The sequence below is a fragment of the Mercenaria mercenaria genome, chromosome 3 (genome assembly GCF_021730395.1).
Source record: "Mercenaria mercenaria strain notata chromosome 3, MADL_Memer_1, whole genome shotgun sequence".
NCBI classification, from domain to species: Eukaryota; Metazoa; Mollusca; class Bivalvia; order Venerida; family Veneridae; genus Mercenaria; species Mercenaria mercenaria.
The window spans coordinates 89,994,622-90,018,813 of NC_069363.1; the positions used below are offsets into that span (position 1 = coordinate 89,994,622).

The 24,192-nt window shown below is 35.4% G+C and overlaps 1 protein-coding gene across 1 annotated transcript; it reads right to left on the reverse strand.

Annotated features, from left to right (window-relative positions):
• Positions 1–2,162: 2,162 nt before the first annotated feature.
• Positions 2,163–23,814, reverse strand: LOC123545431 (transcription initiation factor IIA subunit 1-like). The gene is made up of 9 exons (XM_053539240.1): positions 23,682–23,814; positions 20,815–20,916; positions 16,989–17,106; positions 13,980–14,050; positions 13,244–13,352; positions 11,926–12,038; positions 10,498–10,857; positions 8,550–8,639; positions 2,163–5,274 (listed from the first exon to the last, which is right to left on the reverse strand). Exons 1-9 carry the CDS (start codon positions 23,700–23,702, stop codon positions 5,167–5,169), a joined length of 1,092 nt encoding a protein of 363 aa, XP_053395215.1. The 5' UTR covers positions 23,703–23,814; the 3' UTR covers positions 2,163–5,166.
• Positions 23,815–24,192: the final 378 nt, after the last annotated feature.

Sequence of the window (24,192 nt, forward strand, 5' to 3'; positions counted from 1 at the left end):
TTTCATGAAACTTGAATCAAATGATCACCCTATCAAGACAATGTGCAGAACCTGTGAGTCAGCAATGTTGACTCATTGTCAAGATGACAGCTAAAGCTCAAACGTTTAAACCTTCCATTTTGTGTCCGCTCTGTGTCTCCTAAACCCCTTGAAGGATTTTCAAATTCATTGATTTCCTCATACATGGACTGTAAATATACTACACAAAGTCAGTGCTTCCACCCAATACCATCAACCCTTTCACTATACATGAAAGAAAAATGTTATTTATTCAGACATTATCATAAAAAACTTATTGAATTAGAGCTTTGCCAGTAAAAGGGCATAATATCGAAGTTTTGAAAGTACAAGCTTTTTGGCATTAATAAAACTTAATTTTTTGATGTATCAAAAACTTTGTGAAGTCAGCTAAGAATGCTACATTTTCATAGCAGTATTTTTTTCACGAGTTCGCTTTGTTGTGCGACTGCAGGTCAGATTTTCTCAATCCCTGGGGACTTACTTTTTGATTTAAAAAGGCTATGCATTCTATTTTAAGGTTTTTATTAGTCAGCCAAGAGCCAAATGAAGATAAATATATTTCTTCGCTCTTCGCTTGCTCCTGATTTTCTCAGAAACCTAAACAAATATTTAAATTATTTTTTCGCTCGCCGCCGCAATTTTTTCAGAAAAAAATCCGATGAACAACTTATCAATTTGGTGTGGCCCAAGTAAGAATTTTCAGATACTTAAAGATTGTATTGATAATGTTTGACTACAGTTTCTTTCAGTAATACTTTCCACTTCCAATTGCTATAGGTAAAGGTATGCTCAAGGAATCGCACTGACTATTTTGTGAGTGTCACCATTGAATTGCTTTACGTAGCGGTGGTTCCATGATATTAAGTGGTAAGAATTTAGAGAATTTTAGCATACAAATTACCTTGCAGTAATAAAGAAGTGTAATAAGATTCAAATTAAATCTAATTACCAAAAACGCCACATTTCCGGAAATAACTTACTGTACTGCAATGAACTATTTACGGTGTATGGCTTAATTACTTTTTAATTGAGGTATACAAGAGTATGTAAATACCAGAACACAACAAGCGAGGCTTAAATTTTCCTTGTAGGAACATTAAGGCAATAATAGAATAGGAGGAATAAGAAATAAAGTCTATAGAAACGAACAGATAGAACAGATAAGCTTCCTCACATAAAAACTCTATGTACCTGTATTCTAAACGGTGTACCTGTATTCGAAATAGAAAGAACATACGTTTGAATAAAATAAGTTGCTTTCCTTTCATTCTCAATTCATTTATAAGTTTATATTCACTGATTATAACATATATTGGAATTTGTTCATTTACCTATGGCTCAGTTGATAATATGTAAGTATGCACAAGATAGAACTTGTAGATACTTCAAGAATAAATTGTTAACTTTTTTCTTTAGTGCTTTTCAGGATTTTGTTGTCATTAAATTGTAGTGGGTATCACACTGAGTCGTTTGGGACGTTTACTTCAGAAGTGCTTCATGCTGCTAGAATACGTTTTGCACTTACAGTATGGTATCAATAGATAACATCAAACTTATCCCCTTTCTAAATTCCAGTTTTAGTTCTGCTCATTGTTTTCTCGTTTAGGGCAAACCCATTTTTTTAACTGGGGACCATACGCAGCTCTTTATGGAATTACACACTAGTGTAGCATTGAAGGTTCCATGTGCACCGTCGTATGAACGCATCTGCGGATGTCTCTAAATTATTTTTTCTTTACTTTTAGCATGTGTAAATGTTGAGTTCTGCTCAACCCGGGGCTAGAGGGCGTGGACGGTAGCATGCATTTCCACTAACGTCCATGAACAGGCCCAATCAAACCGAGCCTGCAACATTTTCGTTTTTGTTGTGTTGAGCGACCTGTGGAGTTTCCACTTTTTCTATTTTACTTGTACTTTATTTGTTGAAATTCCTTCAGAATTACCTTATCTTATTTGTAATACCTTTTTAAGATTACTGTATTTTACACTGTACTGCAGTTTAATAAATTTAATAAAGGTTTATGTACCTTCTTTGATATGCCTGAATCAATTTATTTATTTTTTTCGATCGAGTATTTTACTTATACATTTCAAAATTAGAATGATCCCATGAAAAATATGGCCTTTAGAGAGGTCACAAGTTTTTCTATTATTTGACCTACTGACCTAGTTTTTGATGGCACATGACCCACTTTCGAACTTGACCTAGATATCATCAAGATGAACATTCAGACCAACTTTCATACAGATCACATGAAAAATATGGCCTCTAGAGAAGTCACAAGGTTTTTCTATTATTTGACCTACTGACCTAGTTTTTGAAGGCACGTGACCCACTTTCGAACTTGACCTAGATATCATCAAGGTGAACATTCTGACCAATTTTCATGAAGATCTCATGAAATATACGGCCTATAGAGAGGTCACAAGGTTTTTCTATTTTTAGACCTACTGACCTAGTTTTTGACCGCACGTGACCCAGTTTCAAACTTGACCTAGATATCATCAAGATGAACATTCAGACCAACTTTCATACAGATCCCATGAAAAATATGGCCTTTAGAGAGGTCACAAGGTTTTTCTATTATTTGACCTACTGACCTAGTTTTTGACAGCACGTGACCTAGATATCATCAAGGTGAACGTTCTGACCAATTTTCATCAAGATCTTTTGAAATATATGACCTCTAGAGAGGTCACAAGGTTTTTCTATTTTTAGACCTACTGACCTAGTTTTTGATAGCACGTGACCCAGTTTCAAACCTGACCTAGATATCATCAAGGTGAACATTCTGACCAATTTTCATGAAGATCTCATGAAATATATGGCCACTAGAGAGGTCACAAGGTTTTTCTATTTTTAGACCTACTGACCTAGTTTCTGAAGGCACGTGACCCAGTTTCTAACTTGACCTAGATATTATCAAGGTGAACATTCCGACCAATTTTCATAAAGATCCCATGAAAAATGTGACCTCTAGAGTGGTCACAAGCAAAAGTTTACGGACGGACGCCGCGCGATCACAAAAGCTCACCTTGTCACTTTGTGACAGGTGAGCTAAAAAATAACGTTGTGACCTTGACCTGGTGACCCCAAAGTCAGTAGGGGTGGTGTACTCAATAAGTACTATCAGCATGTGAAGTCTGAAGGTCCTGGGTGCAGTGGTTCGCGAGTAAAGTGCCTTCATGCAAAAAGTTAACGTTGTGACGAACGAACTAACGAACGAACGAACTAACGGACAGTTGAAAACTAATATGCCTCCCTTCGGGGGCATAAAAGCTCTTGCTTAATTAAGACACATCGGTTGAAGCAAATTAATCCTTACTAAATAAAGTATGAAGTATAATGACAAACTGCCTCCACTTTGTAATAATACATAAGCATGTACATGTGTATTATATAAAAGCACTTTCACAGCTTGATACTCAATTTTTATACTTGCAATGTGCAGAAAGTAATGCCCATAGATTTATAGGAGTCCTCATACATCACACCGACGATGTATGAACACTAAAACAACAAAAATGCAAGACTGACCTGTTTTATTGATCATATGTTTTCACATTGGCCCTGTAACAGATGCAAGATCAGTCGTACAAGCTCACAGCTGCAGGCAAGCACTAAAGCTCCATTACAATGTCATAATGAAAGCACATGTTCACTGACAAATCTGTTACATTATAAATATTATACTCTAAAAACAATACCTGTAACTGAAACACAGTTTGCCTAACAAAATTTCCAAGCATAATTGTTCTTGCAGACTTTAATGTAAAATTACACATCACCAAAAACCACTGTGCTGATTAAGTCAATGAAAGCTTATTCTAACACGATCCGATTCATTTTCCTATTAAACAAAGAAGGAAGAAAGCAGTGAATTATCATACAGCAAATCACTGTTCTGACGTCACAATTATTACGTCATGGCGTCAAGCGGCATAGCGGCGTGCACGAAAAGAAACCGATTGAAAACGGGCAAATATTTAATGCATGTCATCAAGGATGTACTTTAAAATCCTTTATAACGTGTTAGAATCGAAATAATATATCTCATTTAGTGATTTGCTCTTGAATAAATCATTGCTTGTCGTTCAGATGCGTATTATTATATCACTCGGGCTCCGCCCTCGTGATATAATTCCTTCGCATCTGAACTCCAAGCAATGATTTATTCAAGGACAAATCACTGGATGAGATATATTATTTCTTAATTAGTTCTCATTATTACATCCTTGCCAAATAATGCCCATTCTAAAGCATGGGCTGGAATGATTGTATTTGGCTTCTTTTGTAATCATGTAATAAAACCTATCAAATATAGTTCTGATAAAAATGACAAAAACAGCTATCTAAAGGGTTCATCTTATTGCCATTGTTGTAAAATGAGCTGGGCAAATACAATGACTGCAATGATAAAATTGTCAAAAATGTTGCAAGACTATTCAACAATTTCCAGACACTTAACTTTATCAAACCTATACATTAAATCATCACACAAAACTGTGTAGACAGGTAATATATTTATCAAATTAGTTGGTATGATTTTTTCAACGAAAGTCATATTTAATAATTTCCTAGTGTTTTAGATGGATAGGCTCTGCTCCATAATACTAACATGCCTGTTTTACAGGAAGTCTATATTCTGAATAATTATGCAAACACCTGAATCTTATTCAATATATTACACTTATAACAAGATACAATGGTTTCTTTGCAATAATTTAACAGTATCCCTTAGGGCATAGCTTTGAATTTTGATTCCTGTATGTAACTTTTTTTCATACTGAATTCAGTAGCATTCTTTCACAAATGAACAATGTATGAAAACAAGTCACAGTACTTAAAGAACACTTAGCCTAATGGAATATTAATAATATCTATGCCAAGTAATACATCAGAAATATGTCCTATTGTCAACATTCTACATATCTTTTGTATTGTTTGGTATAAAATCACATTCAATGAGTATCAAATGATTAAATCATGATCCATGCTTTGAACAGTAAATTCTCTAGACTGGAACTGCCAGCCAGACTAAGAACAAGTCAACCAGAAGTAAAAATATGGTCACAGTCTGTTACATTTTTGACTGCTTCACAGATCACAGTTCCAATATCACTCTGCAGAGAATAAATATCAGACTACCATTCTGCATCACCAATACCTCTCTGGAACACATGGTCTTTACCTTCTAGGTTCATAATACCATCTTTGAGATTGAATTTCCATTTACTTTTGTTCCTGCTTATCTGTAAAATACATGATTTACAACAAACTTATTTCATAAATTCATTCATGGTAAAAAAAGAGTTAAAATTTATTGCAACAATATTCTAAACATTAAACATTATTCAACCTTCAGAAAAAATATTACTCAGTCCGAAGGACTATTCATCTATCAAGCAATTTCAACAAGCACAACTTTAGTCTGTTAGAAACCAATTTATTGCAGTTTTCAATTTGTTTTCCTTCTTGAATGGAAACAACCCATTCACTTTCTACTTAATAAATCTTCCAGCTTTTCATCATCCCTGACCAAAAGGTACACTGCTTTCAAATTTTTGTTTAGCATGATCATATAAAAGTGCGAGGACAGAGCATCATGTGTCTTCAAAGTTACAGAATATTTCTTCCCTGAATTGAAATGCTTGTGAAATTACAGGCACTAAATTTTCTAAATAATGCATATAAAAGGTGCAGTGTTACTCATCATTTAAATAAATATGTACCATTTAAAGACATTTATCCAGTTTATTCAAACTGTACCACTTTTAATTATAAAATCAATGTTTTTCTTAAGATACTAGTGAAAATACTGATTTAGCAAGGGCAATGAAGTGCACAATTTTCAGGCCTTAAGGTTTAGGAGTATATCACCAAACAACAGAAATTTTTGATAAATGAACAACATCGGTACCAATACTTTATCTGACCCTTACATGTCCTGCCGTACTGTCCCGTACTTAAAACATTCTGAAAAGGTTGTCCCCCTTTGAAAATGAATGCCATTTGTAAAGAAATAAAAATAAACAATTGCTGAAAACTGTCTTCCACCTAATTATGGGAAATTTCAACACTCGCACGCTATTGCAAATGCATCAAAACAAACATGTGTAACAGTTCTTTGAAAATGGTGAGTTTTTAAAGGTGTTGACTGTCCGGAAGTGGGGTCCCTTTAGGCAGTCTTTTTCCGGAATTAAATGTTTATATCAGTATACTGACACTTGTTTTGTAAATTTTGTAATGATAGCGTGTATATTACTCTACAAAACAAGTGTCAGTATACTGATATAAACATTGAATTCCGGAAAAGGACTGCCTAAAGGGGTCCCACTTCCAGACAGTCAAACGCCTTTAAAAACTCACCATTTTCAAGGAACTGTTACACATGTTCGTTTTGATGCATTTGCAATAGCGTGAGAGTGTTGAAATTTCACATCACTAGGTGGAAGACAGTTTTCAGCAATTGTTTATTTTTATTTCTTTACAAATGGCATTCATTTTCAAAGGGGGACAACTTTTTCAGAATATTTTAAGTACGGGACAGTACAGCAGAACATGTAATAGTCAGATAAAATATTGGTAACGATGCTGTTCGTTTATAAAATATTTCTGTGTTTTGGTGATATACTCCTAAACCTTAAAGACAAAACTACTTGCAAAACATATTTTTGTTATAACTTCATGTTACTGCATTCTTCTGCAGGTGACGTCTGCATTTTAGAGAAATGCAAATTAGTGGTAAACATGGACATTCACTGCTAATGCACACAAATTTTTAAGCTCAAAACATTTTAGACCGTGGACTATGTAATAGGATTTATATCAACAGCCATCTTTTCTAAGTCATTTGAACTTTAAAAACAGTAATAATAAAATATTTTGGGCAGACAACTTTGTGAGAATACTCGTCTTTGACACTTCATTGAAATTTCTGCAGGTCAGTAAAAAAAATATTTTAACACTGCAACTTATGTAATTGTTTTTGAAATTTAAAATGAAATGACATGAATGAATGAATGTACAATTGAAGCTAAACTGATAGAGAAAACATGTTTTAAAATACCCAGTTTTGTTAGCCAATATACAATATAAACCAAATTGAAAGGGCAATACCCAACTGATCCTAGAACCTTATTTGTTGCTATATGCTTATACTTACCACTTCAGTTATGTATTTATACCTCATTGATGGCAAACAAATATTTCTCTCAATTACCTGATATGGGTTTAAAGAACCACCTGTTTTGTTCCCTGTGTCATTACAGTTGAAAACTTGTGTCTTGCTGTATATTTGGTGAAGTGCCAAAGATTTTTGATGACATAAAAGGGTTACTAAGTATGGATGATAGATGGCTATTAATAATTCATGTTTTTTGCTCTTTTTTTTTATTCTTATCTTGGATGTAGTGGTCAGTGCGGTTGTTAGAGCTAACCATTTTTAATTAACTTGATGAAGGTCTCAATTTTGACTTCAGAAGTCAAGGTTTTGCATGTATGTAGAGCATCCATCAAACAATTTATACTGGTGGAAGGTAATTCTAATTAAAGCAATTTATCATATTGCTTTATCTTTAATCATTTAGCATTAACAGAACAATGTTCAAAAAGTTACTTCACTGAAACAAACATCTAATCTCTATTCTACTGTAACAATGGGTATAAGCATATAATATTATAAAAAGTGATCTCACTGTAATGGGAAATTTCCTAAATAAATGTATGCTATCAGTGATTCCCAGACACAGTAACAAGGCAATCTATCACCATCAGATCTAACGAGAGCATTTTATCATGTGGCCATCAAAGGTCTGGCTCAGAAATTTACTTGTATAGCTTGTCAATTAGCTGCCGAAATGCTTTCTGTATTATTTCAAAAATATGTAAACCAATCGTGTCCTTCCACTTCTTACTAGTGTTTTCCTTATTTAACTGGCAACTTCCCTGAATGACAAAGCCATGAGTCAGAATCTTCAGATACTTAGTAGGTAGACACTTTTTTCCTATTTTTGGTTTTGTTTGTTTTTTGGTTTAACCGTTAACGCTGTATTTCAACAGCATTTCAGTTATATAACAGAGGGCAGTTAACCTATTAACCAGTATTCCTGTTCTCCACAAGAAACTGCCAACTTCCCTACATGAATCAGAGGTGGAGGACAAATGATTTCAGACACAATGCCTTCAATTAAATTATCATGGAGAACATACATCCCACCCAGGGATCAAACTCACAGCCCCGCGATCCATAGATCTGTGCTCTCCCTATTGAGCTAACCCAGCCGGCCTATTATTGGTAATGGTAACCTTGGTCTTGACCCAAAAGACCCAATATGCAATCTCAACCTTGGTCTTACTATTAGCTACCTGTAGATTATGTTCCATTAAAATATTTCAATCCAATTACTCTAATGTAACTGATTCAACATGGTGAATTTAATGCCACCCAAACCAATCTGCTAGCCCATTAATATCAATCTAATTACCAGGATTTTAAATTTGGAAGAAATGGTAAAAACTAATGTACCTTTTCAAACTGACAAACAACAACATTATCTGTATCAAACAGTTCTGTTGGGTCCTCTTCACTCACATCATCCTCACTGTTCAGAGGCTCCTGCAAATTATCAAATTGTTCTTAGACAACATAAAAGAAAAGCGTAGAAATAGTACAGGATTAACTACAGGAATTAAAGATGCACAACTTCACATGCTGAATAATATTTCTATAATGTTTCATAGTCCTAGGTTAAATACTTTTTGAGACAAAAGAGACATAAATTTTTCGTTCCTTTTCATGCATATTTTTGACAAAGTCAAGGGCCATAACTCTGCTATGCCTGTGTGAAATAAAGATTAAAACACCACATGCACAACTTCACAAGCTGAATGACAACCCTGTGAGGTTTGTTGACTCGGGGGTCAAATACGTTTTGAAACAAGCATGACACAGATTAAGACGGACAGACAAGGGCAACTCTTTAAGTGCCCAGCCACCCAAAAGTATTTGGGAAAACAAAAATCATAAAAACGTCATCATTTATATACAACCAATGACAATGGGCAAACAGAAAGACTTTTTTTAAAATATAATACATAATTTTAAAATCTAATTTTTATCTATGTTAACCATTTTCTAATTCAAATATCTCCACTACTTTTTTAATGAAGGGAATTAATTTAAAGCCACAAACTTTTCATGAACCAGTTTTTCGTCACTTACAGAAACTCATTACAAGGACATTACATGAAAACAGGAAAACTCTTTATGCAAATTTGAAAACATATATCTTTAAAATTGTAAAATTATACGAGGTTTACTGAAGTACGATTTCAATTCCACGAAATCACACAGGTCAAAACATACTGTATATCCATATAAAATAAAAACAACTTCAATGTCACTACTGATTTTCAAATATTTTCAAGGCCAATTAAAAAAATGTCGACATTAACAAAATATGACCTTATGAAGCAAAATATACAAGATTTATAAATCAGAAAACTGTCAAGACATATTTCAATCTTTAAAACTGATGTAATGCAATATTAAAACAAGAGCTGTTTCCATAGGATGACACATGCCCCCGATGGCACTTTGAATGAATAGTTATGGCCGATGTTAGAGTTTAGGACCTTTGACCTACGTCTTGTGCGCGACACGTCGTCTTACTGTGTCGCACATTCATGCGTAGTTATTTTAAAATCCATGCAAGAATGACAAAGATATGGACCGGACACACCCATCATTGCACTATCATGAAATATGACCTTTAACGTCTAAGTGTGACCTTGACTTTTGAGCTACGGACCTGGGTCTTGCGCGCGACAAGTTGTCTTACTGTGGTACACACTCATGCCCAATAATTTTAAAATCCATGCATGAATGACAAAGATATGGACCGGATACGCCCATCAATGCACTATCATGAAATATGACCTTTAACGTCTTAAGTGTGACCTTGACCTTTGAGCTACAGACCTGGGTCTTGTGCGTGACACGTTGTCTTACTGTGCCACACATTTATGCGTAGTTACTTGAAAATCCATCCATGGATGACAAAGATATGGACCAGACACACCCATCAATGCACTATCATGAAAAATGATCTTTAATGTCTAAGTGTGACCTTGACCTTTGAGCAACGGACCTGGGTCTTGCGCGTGACACGTTGTCTTACTGTGGTACACATTCATGCCAAGTTATTTGAAAATCCATCCATGGATGACAAAGATATGGACCGGACAAGAAAATTGCGGACAGACCGACAGACGGTTCAAAAACTATATGCCTCCCTTCGGGGGCATAATAAATTACAGAAGAGATTACAAGTTCAAGAACTGAAAAGAATGGAATAAAATACACAATATAATGATACCATATAGCCGTAAGAAATAATTTTATGAAATTCTTTATCCTTTGATATCAGCATATCGAGCAACTACATCCAATTTGCACCACAACCAATTCTTACCTCTTCTTCCCCTTCTTCCTCTCCATCTTCTTTGTCTTCATCATCATCATTACCATCATCATCATCGTAATCATCATCTTCTGATGAACTAGTGTCATGGTTCCCATCTAACTGTGGTACCCGTCTCTTTGTCCTTCTTTTGATATCTTGTGCTAACTTTTTTGATAATGCTTTGGAAGCTTCAAACTCGATCTCCACCTCCTGTCTGCAGCATCCACAAGCACCTGAGCAGCCAGGCTCACTGTCACGCGATGAACAAGGTTGCTCTGTGTTATGTGTATCTGTACAACTGTGCTCTGTGTTTGGAGTATCTATGACAGTTTCATCATGTGCACCGTCGTACTGTGGAAGAGTCTGACCCTACAGAAAATCAAATCTGTACAGTAATGTAAGGGAAGCTACTCTACAACTGTTGTCAACACTGGTAAGTATCAGCTGCCTCCCAAACTAATAGTAAAGATGTCTGTGACAGTCATGTTAACTATAAATCATGTTAGCTATAAATCTTGTCTTGTATTTACAGTATTCCTAGAATTCCGGAAACAGACTGATGCGGTTTTGGCCAAAACCAAGAAATTAAATTGCACGTTACAGCAGCGATCTTACGCATTTTTGACCACACTTAACATTATGTCTAATTTCAACATTGAATTTTGAAAATGTATCAGTAACACCATCCTTTCTGAAGAACAATAAAAACTCTTTCAAAGGATATATTGCCAAGTAAAAATCACCAAATGGTGGAACAAACACAAAAGCTATCTTATTATAACTACCTTCAAACTTAATTGCCAGAGTGTTGTTTTATTAAATTTTGTGACAAAGTTTCATGTTAAAATGTCTTCATGCAATATTTCACTATTCACATGTCGTGGCGATACTGAATATTTGGCCTTGAACATTACCATATGATATACTGCCTTATTTTTAACAACATCTAAATTCAATTTTGTGAGTGCGAGTCTTCTCTTGTCTCGTCTTCTCTTTATGATAAATATTTGTGCAAGTAGTTAGCCTGGGAAGCCATTGATAATATTCGTGCTTTGCCAGCAGCAACCATATCTAATATCTATGCATTAAAGATCCAACTTAATCTGCGCTAATTACTGTTAATTGGCATTCATAGAGTTTCTGAGATTGTCAATTTGGAGGTAGAATTTTTTTTCAGAAATTGTCAGACTGGATTCCAAGGTTAGTAGTTTGATAAATTTCATACATAAACTTAAGGTTATTAACCAGATAATTCATACCAAAACCACCTATATGGTCTGAGCTACAGATCTAATAACTCGTGACATATTGTTTTGTCTAGGTATTTGAAAATTCATCTAATCATAACAAAAGCTATGTACAACACAAACTAGATACAATGGACACAACATAAACCAAAAGGGGGACAATTAAACCACCCTATTTGATTTATAATACCTGCACTTGCTGTATCTGTCCAGGCTGGGCCTGAATTATTGTTTGTTGTGGCATGCTCACCATCTGACCCTGGGCTCCGGGGGTTAAAGCTTGTAATATGTATTGTCCATTGGCTGAAATCAAAAATACTTTGAATTATTTGGCCTTATGTCACACTGACAGGAAATATCACACATTTGAGATTCAAGTTTTAATGGTGGACCAAGACTTAAAAAGCACCTCTGAATATTATTTCAGGTACAAACAAGCATCAGTGCAGTTCTCCAAGTCAGACTGATGTTATCTTTTTAATGTAACTTTCAAATACAGACATTATAGCTGCAGTAAACAACAATGTCAGCTAAATGCTACTCGTTAACAATCTGTTAAATGATTCTGTTCTCATTCATTGTTCTAATGTATAGACTCAAATACAAGGCAACACTGCTTACTCGAGCATCAATGACTTGAGTACCTGTGCTTCTATGTATTCCAGGGCTATTTTGCTTATATTTTCTACTTTCTGATGTGAAATCCTGGATAATTCAAGTATATCCCACCTTGAGTTTATTTAAAACATTTCACACTCCACTTAAATGAAAGACAAATGCCTACATTTTCAAACTTTGTATAAAAGTAAGACCAAATGTACAGTTTTGCATTAGGTAAACAACTGAATTATGGTATTTATCAAACATGGCCAATTCAATATTGATGTGACTCACTCTTAGAAAGGGTAATGTCAAAAGCTGTAAATGACAGTTGTGCCATTCAAGTAGATGACAATTTTTGCTCTCTTCCTCAATAATTGTCATGGTGTCAGTTGAAGAGTTGGTGCCAAATTTCTTAAAATTCCATGATACTGACGAAACAATAATGAAACAGACACAGTGCATATATGTACACGTACCTGTGGTCCCGTAACCAGCGAAATCTAAAAATACCATCTCTCAATAATTATATTGACAGCAGGTATTTTAAAATGGGCACTCTAATTTTTAAAGCAAATCAGTGACATCATTCAGGGGATATGAAAACACCTAAAATCAGAATACACACCTAGTTCTATACAATCCATAGCAAGAGTGCTAGAGCTGACCTACATGTTTGTTGAAGTGTGAGTTGTCAACTTGAGCACCTGGATTAACCTTGACTAGAGCTGACCTACCTGTCTGTTGAAGTGTGAGTTGAGCACCTGGATTAACATTGACTACAGCTGACCTACCTGTTTGTTGAAGTGCGAGTTGAGCACCTGGATTAACATTAACTAAAGCTGACCTACCTGTTTGTTGAAATGTGAGTTGAGCACCTGAATTAACATTGACTAGAGCTGACCTACCTGTTTGTTGAAGTGTGAGTTGAGCACCTGGATTAACATTGACTAGAGCTTGTAGTTGGGGTGGAAACATACCACCCTGGGCAGAAAATGCCATACTGGCTGCATTACTCTGAAATACATAAATCAATACATGTTACACTACAGGTCTTCCAGTTTATGGCATACTGTAAAGGCAATAGAATAGTTTTCTCGGGACCGAACAAATAAATAAAATACCTAATCCTTTTACAATCTGAATTTGAAATTCCTTATGAAATAACTATAACTTTGGCCCAAACCATGAAATTTTGTGCCCACAAAATAAAAATGATTTTACAGTATTTTGGATTTGCCTATAACATTTTGTATAACCCTGTTTGATTCAGAACTGCCTATATGGTATGTGTTTAATGCCACTTTTTGACAGTATTTCACTTAGGTGCTACTGTGTTCATCTGACTATTTTATGCCAAAGTAGGTAGTTTGGCAGGCTGGAAAATAATTGAACTTGTTAGCTGTTATCAAGAAATATTACTATTAAATACAAATAAATACTTCAAATCGGTTTGCTTTACAACAAAGTGTCATACTATGCTTTTCATTCACCTGTGCAATCTAAACCACTTAAAAACTATATTAGCTGTGGATTTACATTTCTGACCAAAACTTGTTTAGGTCTCAGACTGCAACAGACAACAGAACAAAACAAAGCAATTTCAAAGAACATGGATAAAAAAGTTTTGCATAAAGTACTCACAATCTGTCCATCTGTATTTATTTGTACTGGTATAGGAATCTGTTGTTGTACATTGCTTCCTGTAGGAACCACTGAAAACACAAAATGAAGGAATCAATTTTTATAAATGATGAACTATTCAAAATTGTAACCTCAATTTTCAAATAAATTCATTACATGAAAAGGCTTAGTTACACATGCTAATAATCTGAATTAAATTCAATCAATAGTTATCTGAATTGATGGTATCTATAGGTTTGATGACAGGAAAGCACTGTGTGAAGTTTCAATTCTATACATAGATATACCTTGACTGTTAAGATGCATTAAGAAACTAACAAAAACTTGTAAGTCAAAAAAGGACCATAATTTGAACAACATTCAATGTAAGAAATGAAATGATTTTTTTCGGTGTTCATGCGAAATGAACGACAGAGTAGGATCGGCAAATCCATGAATCGCGCCAGCGGTTCATTTTTAATTTGCCGATCCTATTCTGTCGTTCATTTCATATGAACACCATAAAAATACATTCAATTCTTATATTTACATTCAGGGTTTTTTTTTATTCTATAGCAGAGGCCGAATATCGGCCTCGTCCCCCAGCCGAGGATTTCCCCCACAGCCAAGGATTTCCCCTACCGCAGTCGAAATTCCCCTACGTCCGAAATTCCCCCTCCAAAATCGTAAACAAAGCAATGGAGATTACTCCCAGCGATTTTCCCGACCGAATATCGGATCCGTTCACAATTGCAGACGGTCTTTCACAATTTTCAGTGGGTGTGAAAACCTTTAGAAATAGTAGAAAAATGTTAGAAGAGCGTTCTGTGGACCCGAGGTTCCGGTTTTGACCAGCGAAAATCGATAAAAACTCGTATCTGACCCACACATAATATGCCGTGGGCGTCTGCTTGTCTCGCGGTAATACTCTTTGATGCGTAACGAGTTCGAAATCTCTGCCCCTTGTCAATCAAAATCCCAGTGAACTTCATACTGTTTGTCGACACCACCGTAAGTATGACAGTAGGCGGAGCGTCGTATGTTAATTAGCTACTGACAGATGTCAATCACGCCACGCGCCGACTGACACGTGGTTATCATCAGTATGTAATATAGATGATTGATAAACAATGCAGCGTCAGATTATCGTGTTTGTACCTCTTGTTAATTAGCGGTAACAGCTTATGCTGTATTGTGTAATATGTGTTGTTAATTTAAAGTAATTATTTTATGTGCTAGATTCGATTAAATAAGCCGGTCGGCCGTTACGCAAATTTATTATCTTTGCCGGGGTATTTTGCTAGAGCAAAATAAAATATAAATGTTTTAAGTAATCAGATATTATAAGTATGGAATAGTTCTGGTGAAAAGATGAAATTTAAAACGGGTATTTTATCAAGAATTTTTAATGTTTGCTTTCGTTTTTTCATATTTGTCACACGTTTTCGCGATCGTGATTTTCGGACTTTTTTTATCCTTTCTTACAAGATTTTCTAGTACAGTTGAAATAAAAAGCCAACAAAAGTATGCATTTAATAATAATATGATGACTCTTGCAAAAGCAACTCTTATTTTAAAGCATTTTTTGTGAATAAAAGCATGTGACCTTTAAATATTCAATGATTTGAGCATTTCAACTCTCCCCACCCACCTTGTTACAATGATAAGTGAACATTAGTGCAAGTCCATCTATTGCTAAGTGACAGTGTGTATAGTTGCTAAAAGTTGCAAGAATATGTAATAAAAACATAGTTTGAAGTGTTTATTATGCATAATTGTAAATTCCCCCGAGTGAAAAAATCCCCCAAAACTGCTCGTCGCGCGCTATTTTCTTCCCCCAATGACAGGCTGGGGCCTCTTCCCCCAGTCGTAAAAAAAAACCCTGACATTATATTTCCTTTCCATTTGTAAACAAGATTATATTATGAACTGCACACATTTTGTTGCATTTAACAGTAAAATCAGCTTCCCGGCCATTCTGTTCACCAGACGGAACAACTGCGACATCATCTAAGGAACGTTCTCCCTGACTATACGCGGACGTCGTCAAAACAGCGGCCCGTTATCACTAAGCAGCGTTGACATAACTTTCGCGCCTTTCCTGTTCATACGAAATGAACGTCAAATTTTTCAATGGAAAAGAATAGGGCAAATGTAAATATTACATGTTAACCAACTTGGTTATTTAAGCAGGTCTGATGACTAAAACGCCTTGAAGTTGTGTAGAGTTTCAATCCAATAGTATCACTATTCTTAAAATAGTAAAGATAAAACTTTAAATACCAATTTCCCAAGTACAAAAACTGGATGTTACCATGATCCAAAATCTTTACAAGTTTATAAACAATAAAAATCAGATTATGATATACCAAGAAAGACTACTTTTCTTAGAAAAAAGGGCCATAATTCTGACAAATTTAAATGCAAGAGTGACAGTTCTTGGCCTACTTTACCATTGTTTACGATGATTAAAAATGTACGAAGCTTCAAAACTACAGTTCATACAGTTTCCATGGAAAGAGGACAAAGAGACAATAAATCAAACAAGCCAGAAACAGTTCTCTTGGAAGAAATTATAAGACAATGCACCTCCAAACATTCACTGCTAGACAGATCAATGAAATAAACAACATTTTATCTCCCAAGTGAAACTGAAAGATAACTTTATACTCCTCTTCCAACTTATGCTAAAATTTCATCGAAAACTTAATCTAACACACAGCTTTTTTCACATGCTAGTACCTCTTAGGCCTACCATTGCATTTCAATAGAATTACGTTATAAACCACAAAATACATTTAACAAAATTCATGGCAAAATATTCTAGTTTAAAAAGCAACAGCTGATCTTGATAATATCAATTAAAATTACCAACATTTGGGCAGGAGTCCTGATGCTAAAGAACAAGGGGAGCTTCTAGAATTGCAGTCTGTATCTTGAACTATTCCTCCACTAACCAGTCTTGTTGAGTAGTCACAGATACAGCTTCTTGTGACAACTATAAATAAGCTTAAAAGCAAAAAATCTTACCAGTAGGTTGAGAAGACTGCTGTTGCTGTAACAATGGATATGGAATGTTGCTGTGAACTACTGGCTCAGGCTCTGCTGGGTCCAGTGCTCGAGATGCTGTTAGTTTACCCTCCCATAACTGAAAAGGGAAAAACAAACATTTCAAAATCATCTTGAGTAATTTTAAAGATTACAAATTACTTCCACTATTAAGAGGCCTGCCCTCCATATTCAGGTCAATTTTTTGTTTAAATCTAAAGAATGCTTTCATTACCAGTACATATACTCGACATCACTAATCTCGCGTCATCACTAATTTCGCAGTATTTGAGTTGCACCACCTACGTGGTGTTTACATGTCAAGTTTGTGACTTATTTTACGCATGCTAGCGAAAAACGTACTTACCTGCAGTTATCTTGCTTAATATCTGTCAATATTTATTAAAATCGTATTTTTCATACATCTATTGCAAAAAAAACAAAAAACAATCCATTAATTAAGCAAATATTTGCAATGTTTACAAGTTTGTCTACCAGCCGATCAGCATTTGGCCTCATTAACTATGCAAATTAAGTCCCGTCTATAGGTTAGAGGACACCAAATTTTACCTTACATCCCCCAGCTACACAAGAATTAATGAAATATCAGTATTAGGCAAAACATCAAAATGTCTAAACTCTGCAGATTTTAAGGGGGAGGCGGGGATGGGGGCCCCGTGACCGTCTCTTCAAAATACACCCATGATACTGAGCAGTGAATCTGAACATGTTAGATAAGTATCAGATAGAAAATATTCAGTAATAGTACTATTCTTAGGCAAAGATACATTATGACCACGCCCACGACCTTGTGGTTTACTTGCAAAATATGGTGTGTCCACTACCCAGAGGAGAATATCTTCGAGAGTGCCAATGAAAACAGATAATATAAAACATTTAAATTAGCATTTAATGACTTTTGAGTGTTCCTGTTAGTTTGACTTAGATAGCTTTTCAATGTTTGAATAATATTTAGTGTTTCTTAACCTATGATAGTTTGATTGCCACAAGTGTTGACCTATACTGCAAAATTAGTCATTTAGTGATGCGACGTCACATGATGGCTGCCTATTGTTGTTCGAAGTACAAATAGATGTTTCTTGACCGGTATCTGATTCATTTTCACACAGTTATAAACTGTTATTGATGCATATGACATGAAATATTGTGGTAAAGACAAGAAATACTCTGTTGTGTTGTTTCTTGTTTAATGTCGTTATGTCGAATGTCAAGTGCCGCGACAATACAGATGGACGGTATACAATAATTCTAAATTGTAAATAAAAATTAAGTTTTTGAATGTGATCTAAGTAGCTATACTTATATACATACTTGTGTCAAAAGCTCTCTAAAGTGGTTTACAAGTCATGCAACAGAAATAGAAGGATATTCAGGTTTTTATTTTTTTTTAAGTACATTTGTACATAAAATATTGTCTTTAAAAAAGAGCTGTTGGTACAACTAAAAGTATACTTCATCATCTAATGATCACAGGAAATCATCCAATTGAATTAAATTTGTCTTCAACAGGCCCAACTAGTCTCTAACTAGAGATGATTTTGAGAAAAGCGCATGTCTCCCACAAGTGCCCCTATGATTCAAGGGCCGTAACTCCAAAATGCCTGGACCGATTTGGCTAGTTATTGAACTCGACCGAGGTCTCATGGTCAAACACATTTTGTTCAAGTTTGGTGAAGATCGGATGAGAAATGTTCGACTTAAGAGTGCGGACAAGAGTAAAAAGGCTGATTTTTCGGTAATTCAAGGGCCGTAACTCCGAAATGCCTGGATCGATTTGGCTAGTTATCAAACTTGGCCGAGGTCTCATGGTCAAACACATTTTGTTCAAGTTTGGTGAAGATCGGATGAGAAATGTTTGACTTAAGAGTGCGGACAAGAGTAAAAAGGCCTATTTTTGGTAATTCAAGGGCCATAACTCCAATATGCCTGGACCGTTTTGGCTAGTTATTGAACTTGACCGAGGTCTTCTGGTCAAACACATTTTGTTTAAGTTTGGTGAAATCAGTTGAGAAATGTTCGACTTAGAGTGCAGACAAGCTTTGTGACAGACAGACAGACACACACACACAGACTGGAGTAAATCAATATGTCTCCCGCACCACTGTGTGGTGGGACACATAATTACTACATTTGACCATCAAAGCCACCAAGAAAGACTTGGATCATCTACTGACCTTTTGACATTTGGTCTCAACCTACAACTATGACAACCTACAATCATGAATCTGATTCTCAAAAAACTATGCCAAGTTACTTTAAAATCCTTCACGGGGTAAAAGAAGAATGAAGCAGATGCGAAACATTTTTCTGACCTTACCATTCAGGGGTGTAACTGTTTCAAGTTATCACAGTTTATAACCCATTTGAGTTATTGCGTTTACTTTCATAACTTGTTTCAGTTATCATAAAATATTACAAAACCCTCCTGTGTCAATTCCTCATTTGCAATCATTTCCTAAATCCTTGGCCTTTTATCTTTCCAGCTATGCAGTAAATTTTTTTATGCAAGGCTGATAAAGTCTTACGCAATGGTTTTAAAGCTATAAAACTCTTAACATCCCATTAAGCTCATCAGGTCATGATCAGACTAAAAGAGAATTTGATTAACCACAGTTTGCTACTAATTACACTTTAAAGGTCACTTTGTGAGAACAGCAAAAAGGCTTTTTTTGAATAACTTACCTGGGTTATCTATATTTTATAACTAATACAGGTTATAAAATGCTTGAAAAAGTAACTGAAATAGGTTACATAACTTAAAACAGTTACACCCCTGACTGCTTACTGTAAGTTACAGTAAAACTTTGTACAAAATTTGTCACAGCTGGAAGTTGCATTTTGCAAGCTTTCTCGTTCTGATAAACATCTTTTATTTGAAAACCCCTTAAAGGGGGTAAAAAGATGAAAAGCCAACAAATATTTGTGTACACAGACAAACAGACAGAAAAGCAGATAAGTTACATTTAACCAGAACAAAATCAGGGTGGCCAACCCACATGACTTTTGGATACCTTACACACGAAGAAAATGTCCCCGATTAAGGCGACATTTTGCCTATATTTTTTTTATTACTCGACAGATTTTCATCACGTAAAGAACGTCAAAGACAGCAAAATGAGTGCTTTCCTCTGCACAAAACATCTGCAATCAGTCTTTAATTCTTTTCTAAAACACTTTGCCCAACTGCGTAAGTGTGTATGTTACCTACAGTTAGTCCAGAACAAGCAGCTGGACGAAGTGTTTGTGGAAAGTACTAAAAACTGATGGCAGGCGCTTTGTGCGGAGGAAAGGACTCATTTTGTTATCTTGGACATACTTTATTTTATGAATACCTATCAAGTAATAAGGAAAATATTGGCAAAATTGTTGCCTTATTTCAACAATGCCATAACTAGCTTCTTAATAGTTGTGGGTAACAATGTTTAACTATATGAATGTCAATGACTTTACACTACTTACAGCCTTGTTGAACTAATATTTAGCCTGTTAATCCTAGTTCCACAAGGACATAAATTCACCATCATACAGAGGTCTTAGAGACGAACCTTATGACATTTAAATCTCAATTTTGCCAAAAATGGACTTTGTCAGTCTGGAATTAAGGCAAAAAGTGTTATTTGAATCAAGATGTTTTCTCTGTGTATACGGTATCCAAAAGTCACGTGGGTTGGCCACCCTGAATACAAAAAATGTACACATAAACCAGAATTTGGGCTGGACGTAATTAGACACATCTTATTTTGACGCAAGTCCTCTAACACCGTGACTGTGAATCAAAACTACTTGCCTGTTTGAGTTCTTGTAAGACTTGTTCATCAACACCTTCATCCAGAAATGCCTCTCTCACATTGGAAATGACATCTTCAACAACTGAGAAATATAACTTCCTCTGAAATATACATGACTTTGTCCACGAAAATGCCCAATTTTTGCATTCCAGGTCATCTGAACAATTTCAACAATAGTACATACATATGCACTCTATTAAAAGCAGGACAGTGTGTGCCCAACTATTTGATACTTTATAGTAAAACAAGCATATATGAAGAAACTGGAGCTATCCCCCGAGAAATGTGGTTAATACCTCCAGTGTGGATGATGATACTGGATAACGGTTTGTGTCAGATCATTTCCATAAGATAGAACAAAAGTGCATTGAAACTTTAACCTGAAATTTTGAATAAAAGGGGGCATAATTTATGGTAACACTGGTGCAAGAGTTATGAACTTTTGTGTGATATAATGTGATGATGTGGAACACTGCTTTAAGTTTTAATCAAATCCATTCAGTAATATCAAAGACAAAAAGCATCAAAACTGTGGACGCAGCGTTGGATAGCTCTCCATAAATTTCTTAAAATCCAGCTAAAAATAATAAACACTGGTGAAGAAACAATGTCTTCAGAATGTATGTATGGTGAAACAGATTAATATTTTGCTATTTGGCCATAACTTATTTGGTTGAAAAATGACAGAGCATGAAAAGAAGGTTGCCGTGAAATGCAGCATTGCCAACTTAAATTAATACATAGTAAATTGGTGCCAGATTTGTTTTTGGGTCCTGGACTGTCTGTTCATTTTTTTTATCATAATTTATATAGCACCATTTTTGACCAAACAAATGAGCCTACTTCCTCTGCTTCTAATTGGCCCTGCCACCATTCAATTCTGGAAACTGACATTTCATTAGCAACAACCACCAATTTTTTGTTAGTTATGATTATATACAAGATGCAAAATATATTTTTGAACTTTTATATGTGTATGAAAGACAAATCAATTGTGTTTTTGAACATAAAATTTACTGATAAAGTTTTATTGGGTGTTAAAGTCATGTCCTAGATTTTGACACAAAACTAATTTTTCAGGGGTTTTTTAAAGCAAGTGACCACAGCTAATTGCATTTTTTCTCCTATATATCTTTGATTTATTTTAATATGACTTATCTATCACAAAGAAAGATTTCCCTATTTTTTTAGAAAGATTATGCAGCCATTCAGTAAAACAAGAGGGCCCTGAAGGCCCTGTATCGCTCATCTGACCTCATTCTAACCCCTGATAAGTTAGAATCTAAGTTGGCCTTGATTTCATAGAGACAAACATTTTGACAAAGTTTTATGAAGATCAAGTAGAAAATGTGACCCAGATTCGAACTTGACCTAAAGACCATCAAGATTAACATTCTGACCAAGTTTCATAGAGATACTGTCATAAATGAGATATTGTCATAAATGTGGCCTCTAGAGTGCTCCTTTGATTTGACCTGGTGACCTAGTTTTTGACCCCAGATAACCCAATATCGAACTTGTCCAAGATTTTATTGAAGGTAACATTCTGACAAAGTTTCAACAAGAAAGGCCAAAATTGTGACCTCAAAAGTGTCAACAGTTAAATTGTTGAAGACGGACACAGGGCAATCACAAAAGCTCACCTTGAGCACTTTGTGTTCAGGTGAGCTAAAAATAAAATGAAATTTTATCCCCATTCAAATGGTACTTTCACTTTGAAAACTGTGTATAATTTCTGATCTCCATACTTTCCCCATCTTAACAATCATACAGTATTTAAGATACTTTCGATGAAACATATAAACTTGTGTATCTCGGTTCTCGTATCGGGTGGCCTCGGCAGCTCAAATGGTATTTAAAGCATTAAAATAGGTAAGCCGAAGGTCTGAGTCCTGGTTGAGGCTGCATATTTTTCCTCGGACCGTTACATTTGAGGTTCTACCGAGATCTTCACCCTTGGAGCCCATGCGGGACGGGCAGTTTGGCTGAGGTGCGCATCTGAATTCGGTTAACAGTGTGCGGCAGACATTGGCCAGGAGTGCCAATGTCTCGCATTAAGAGAGAAAGTGTGTAGTGGTTCTCGTATCAGGTGGCCTCAGTAGCTCAGTTGGTAACTTTTTTGGGGTCACATTTTTTGGAAATAGTGAATCAGGTGGTATCTTTCCTGTGGTTGTTGCTTCATGATTTTTTCCAAATTAAACACGAGGACTTCTTCCTCACCATGATATAACGCCATTTCACTATCCAGCTACGAAGTAATTGGGCGTACAACCTCCTCTGGCAGCATTTTTCTATCTTGTGCAAACTGATTGCTTTTTAGACCTTACACCACAGACTACAGCAGTTATAAGACAATGAACATGATGCACTAATTAAAAAAACGGGATTTTTCTTTTTGCATTTTTTTTAAACATTTCCAGCTAAATTAGTAAAAACAAAACTGGCCTCATCTAAATATAAACCACATTTTTACACCTTATAACACTATTTTCAAATGCCTTCCATCAACTTACACCTAAAACAATCATTTTACCGAAAAAAAGCTGAAACCGCCCCTGAAATTTCGTACGCTCCGCACATGGATTTGGATTTTTTTTTTCAAAAAAGCCACTTGGCAGATTAAAAAGTGATAATGCAGACATGTAAATGTAATGTCATCGCATGCAAAATATTTATTTCTCTCACCAATTAGATAACTCTATTTATAAACCGCTTTTTATAACATCAATGACATTTTTCTGCTAATTTACCTTGTGATTGACAGGCCAGGCAAAATGGCCACCTTGCTGAAGAAAATGCTCCCGTATTTTAGTAAAATAAACACCAATATCCGGTAAAAATTCACAAAATGATATTCGCAACTTACTGCATAATTTGGAGTAGTCATTTCCGTCAAATTTTGATTAAATTTAACGTGCGGTTTACCTACACTCGCGATGTGGACTTCGGAGAAGCCAACTCAAAATGCGTCCACAATGGCTTATATAGCCGATATAAACTCAATCCTATTTAGAGGGGTCTCGCAATTGCTCAATACCCACGGATTAATCCGGGGAAATTGCTACTACAGCAGGTGCGTGCTCGACTAATTGACAATCACTCTTTTGAACGTGTGTTACAATATTATATGTTTTAACGGAAAAATCCATATTCTGCGACTTTGTGTCTACGACCTTGAACAGTAGGCCTAAAGTGTGAAAATAAGAAATGTTTACGAAAACATCCTATATCTGTTATATCAAGATGGTTCAAGTGCACTACTTTTTCCACAAAAAGAATTATTATACTAAGTTACTATATACTGATTTAATAGGTTTCATGGTTTGTATGTTAATTACTAGGGCCTAGATCAGGAATACTGGGGAGGTCGTCTCTGG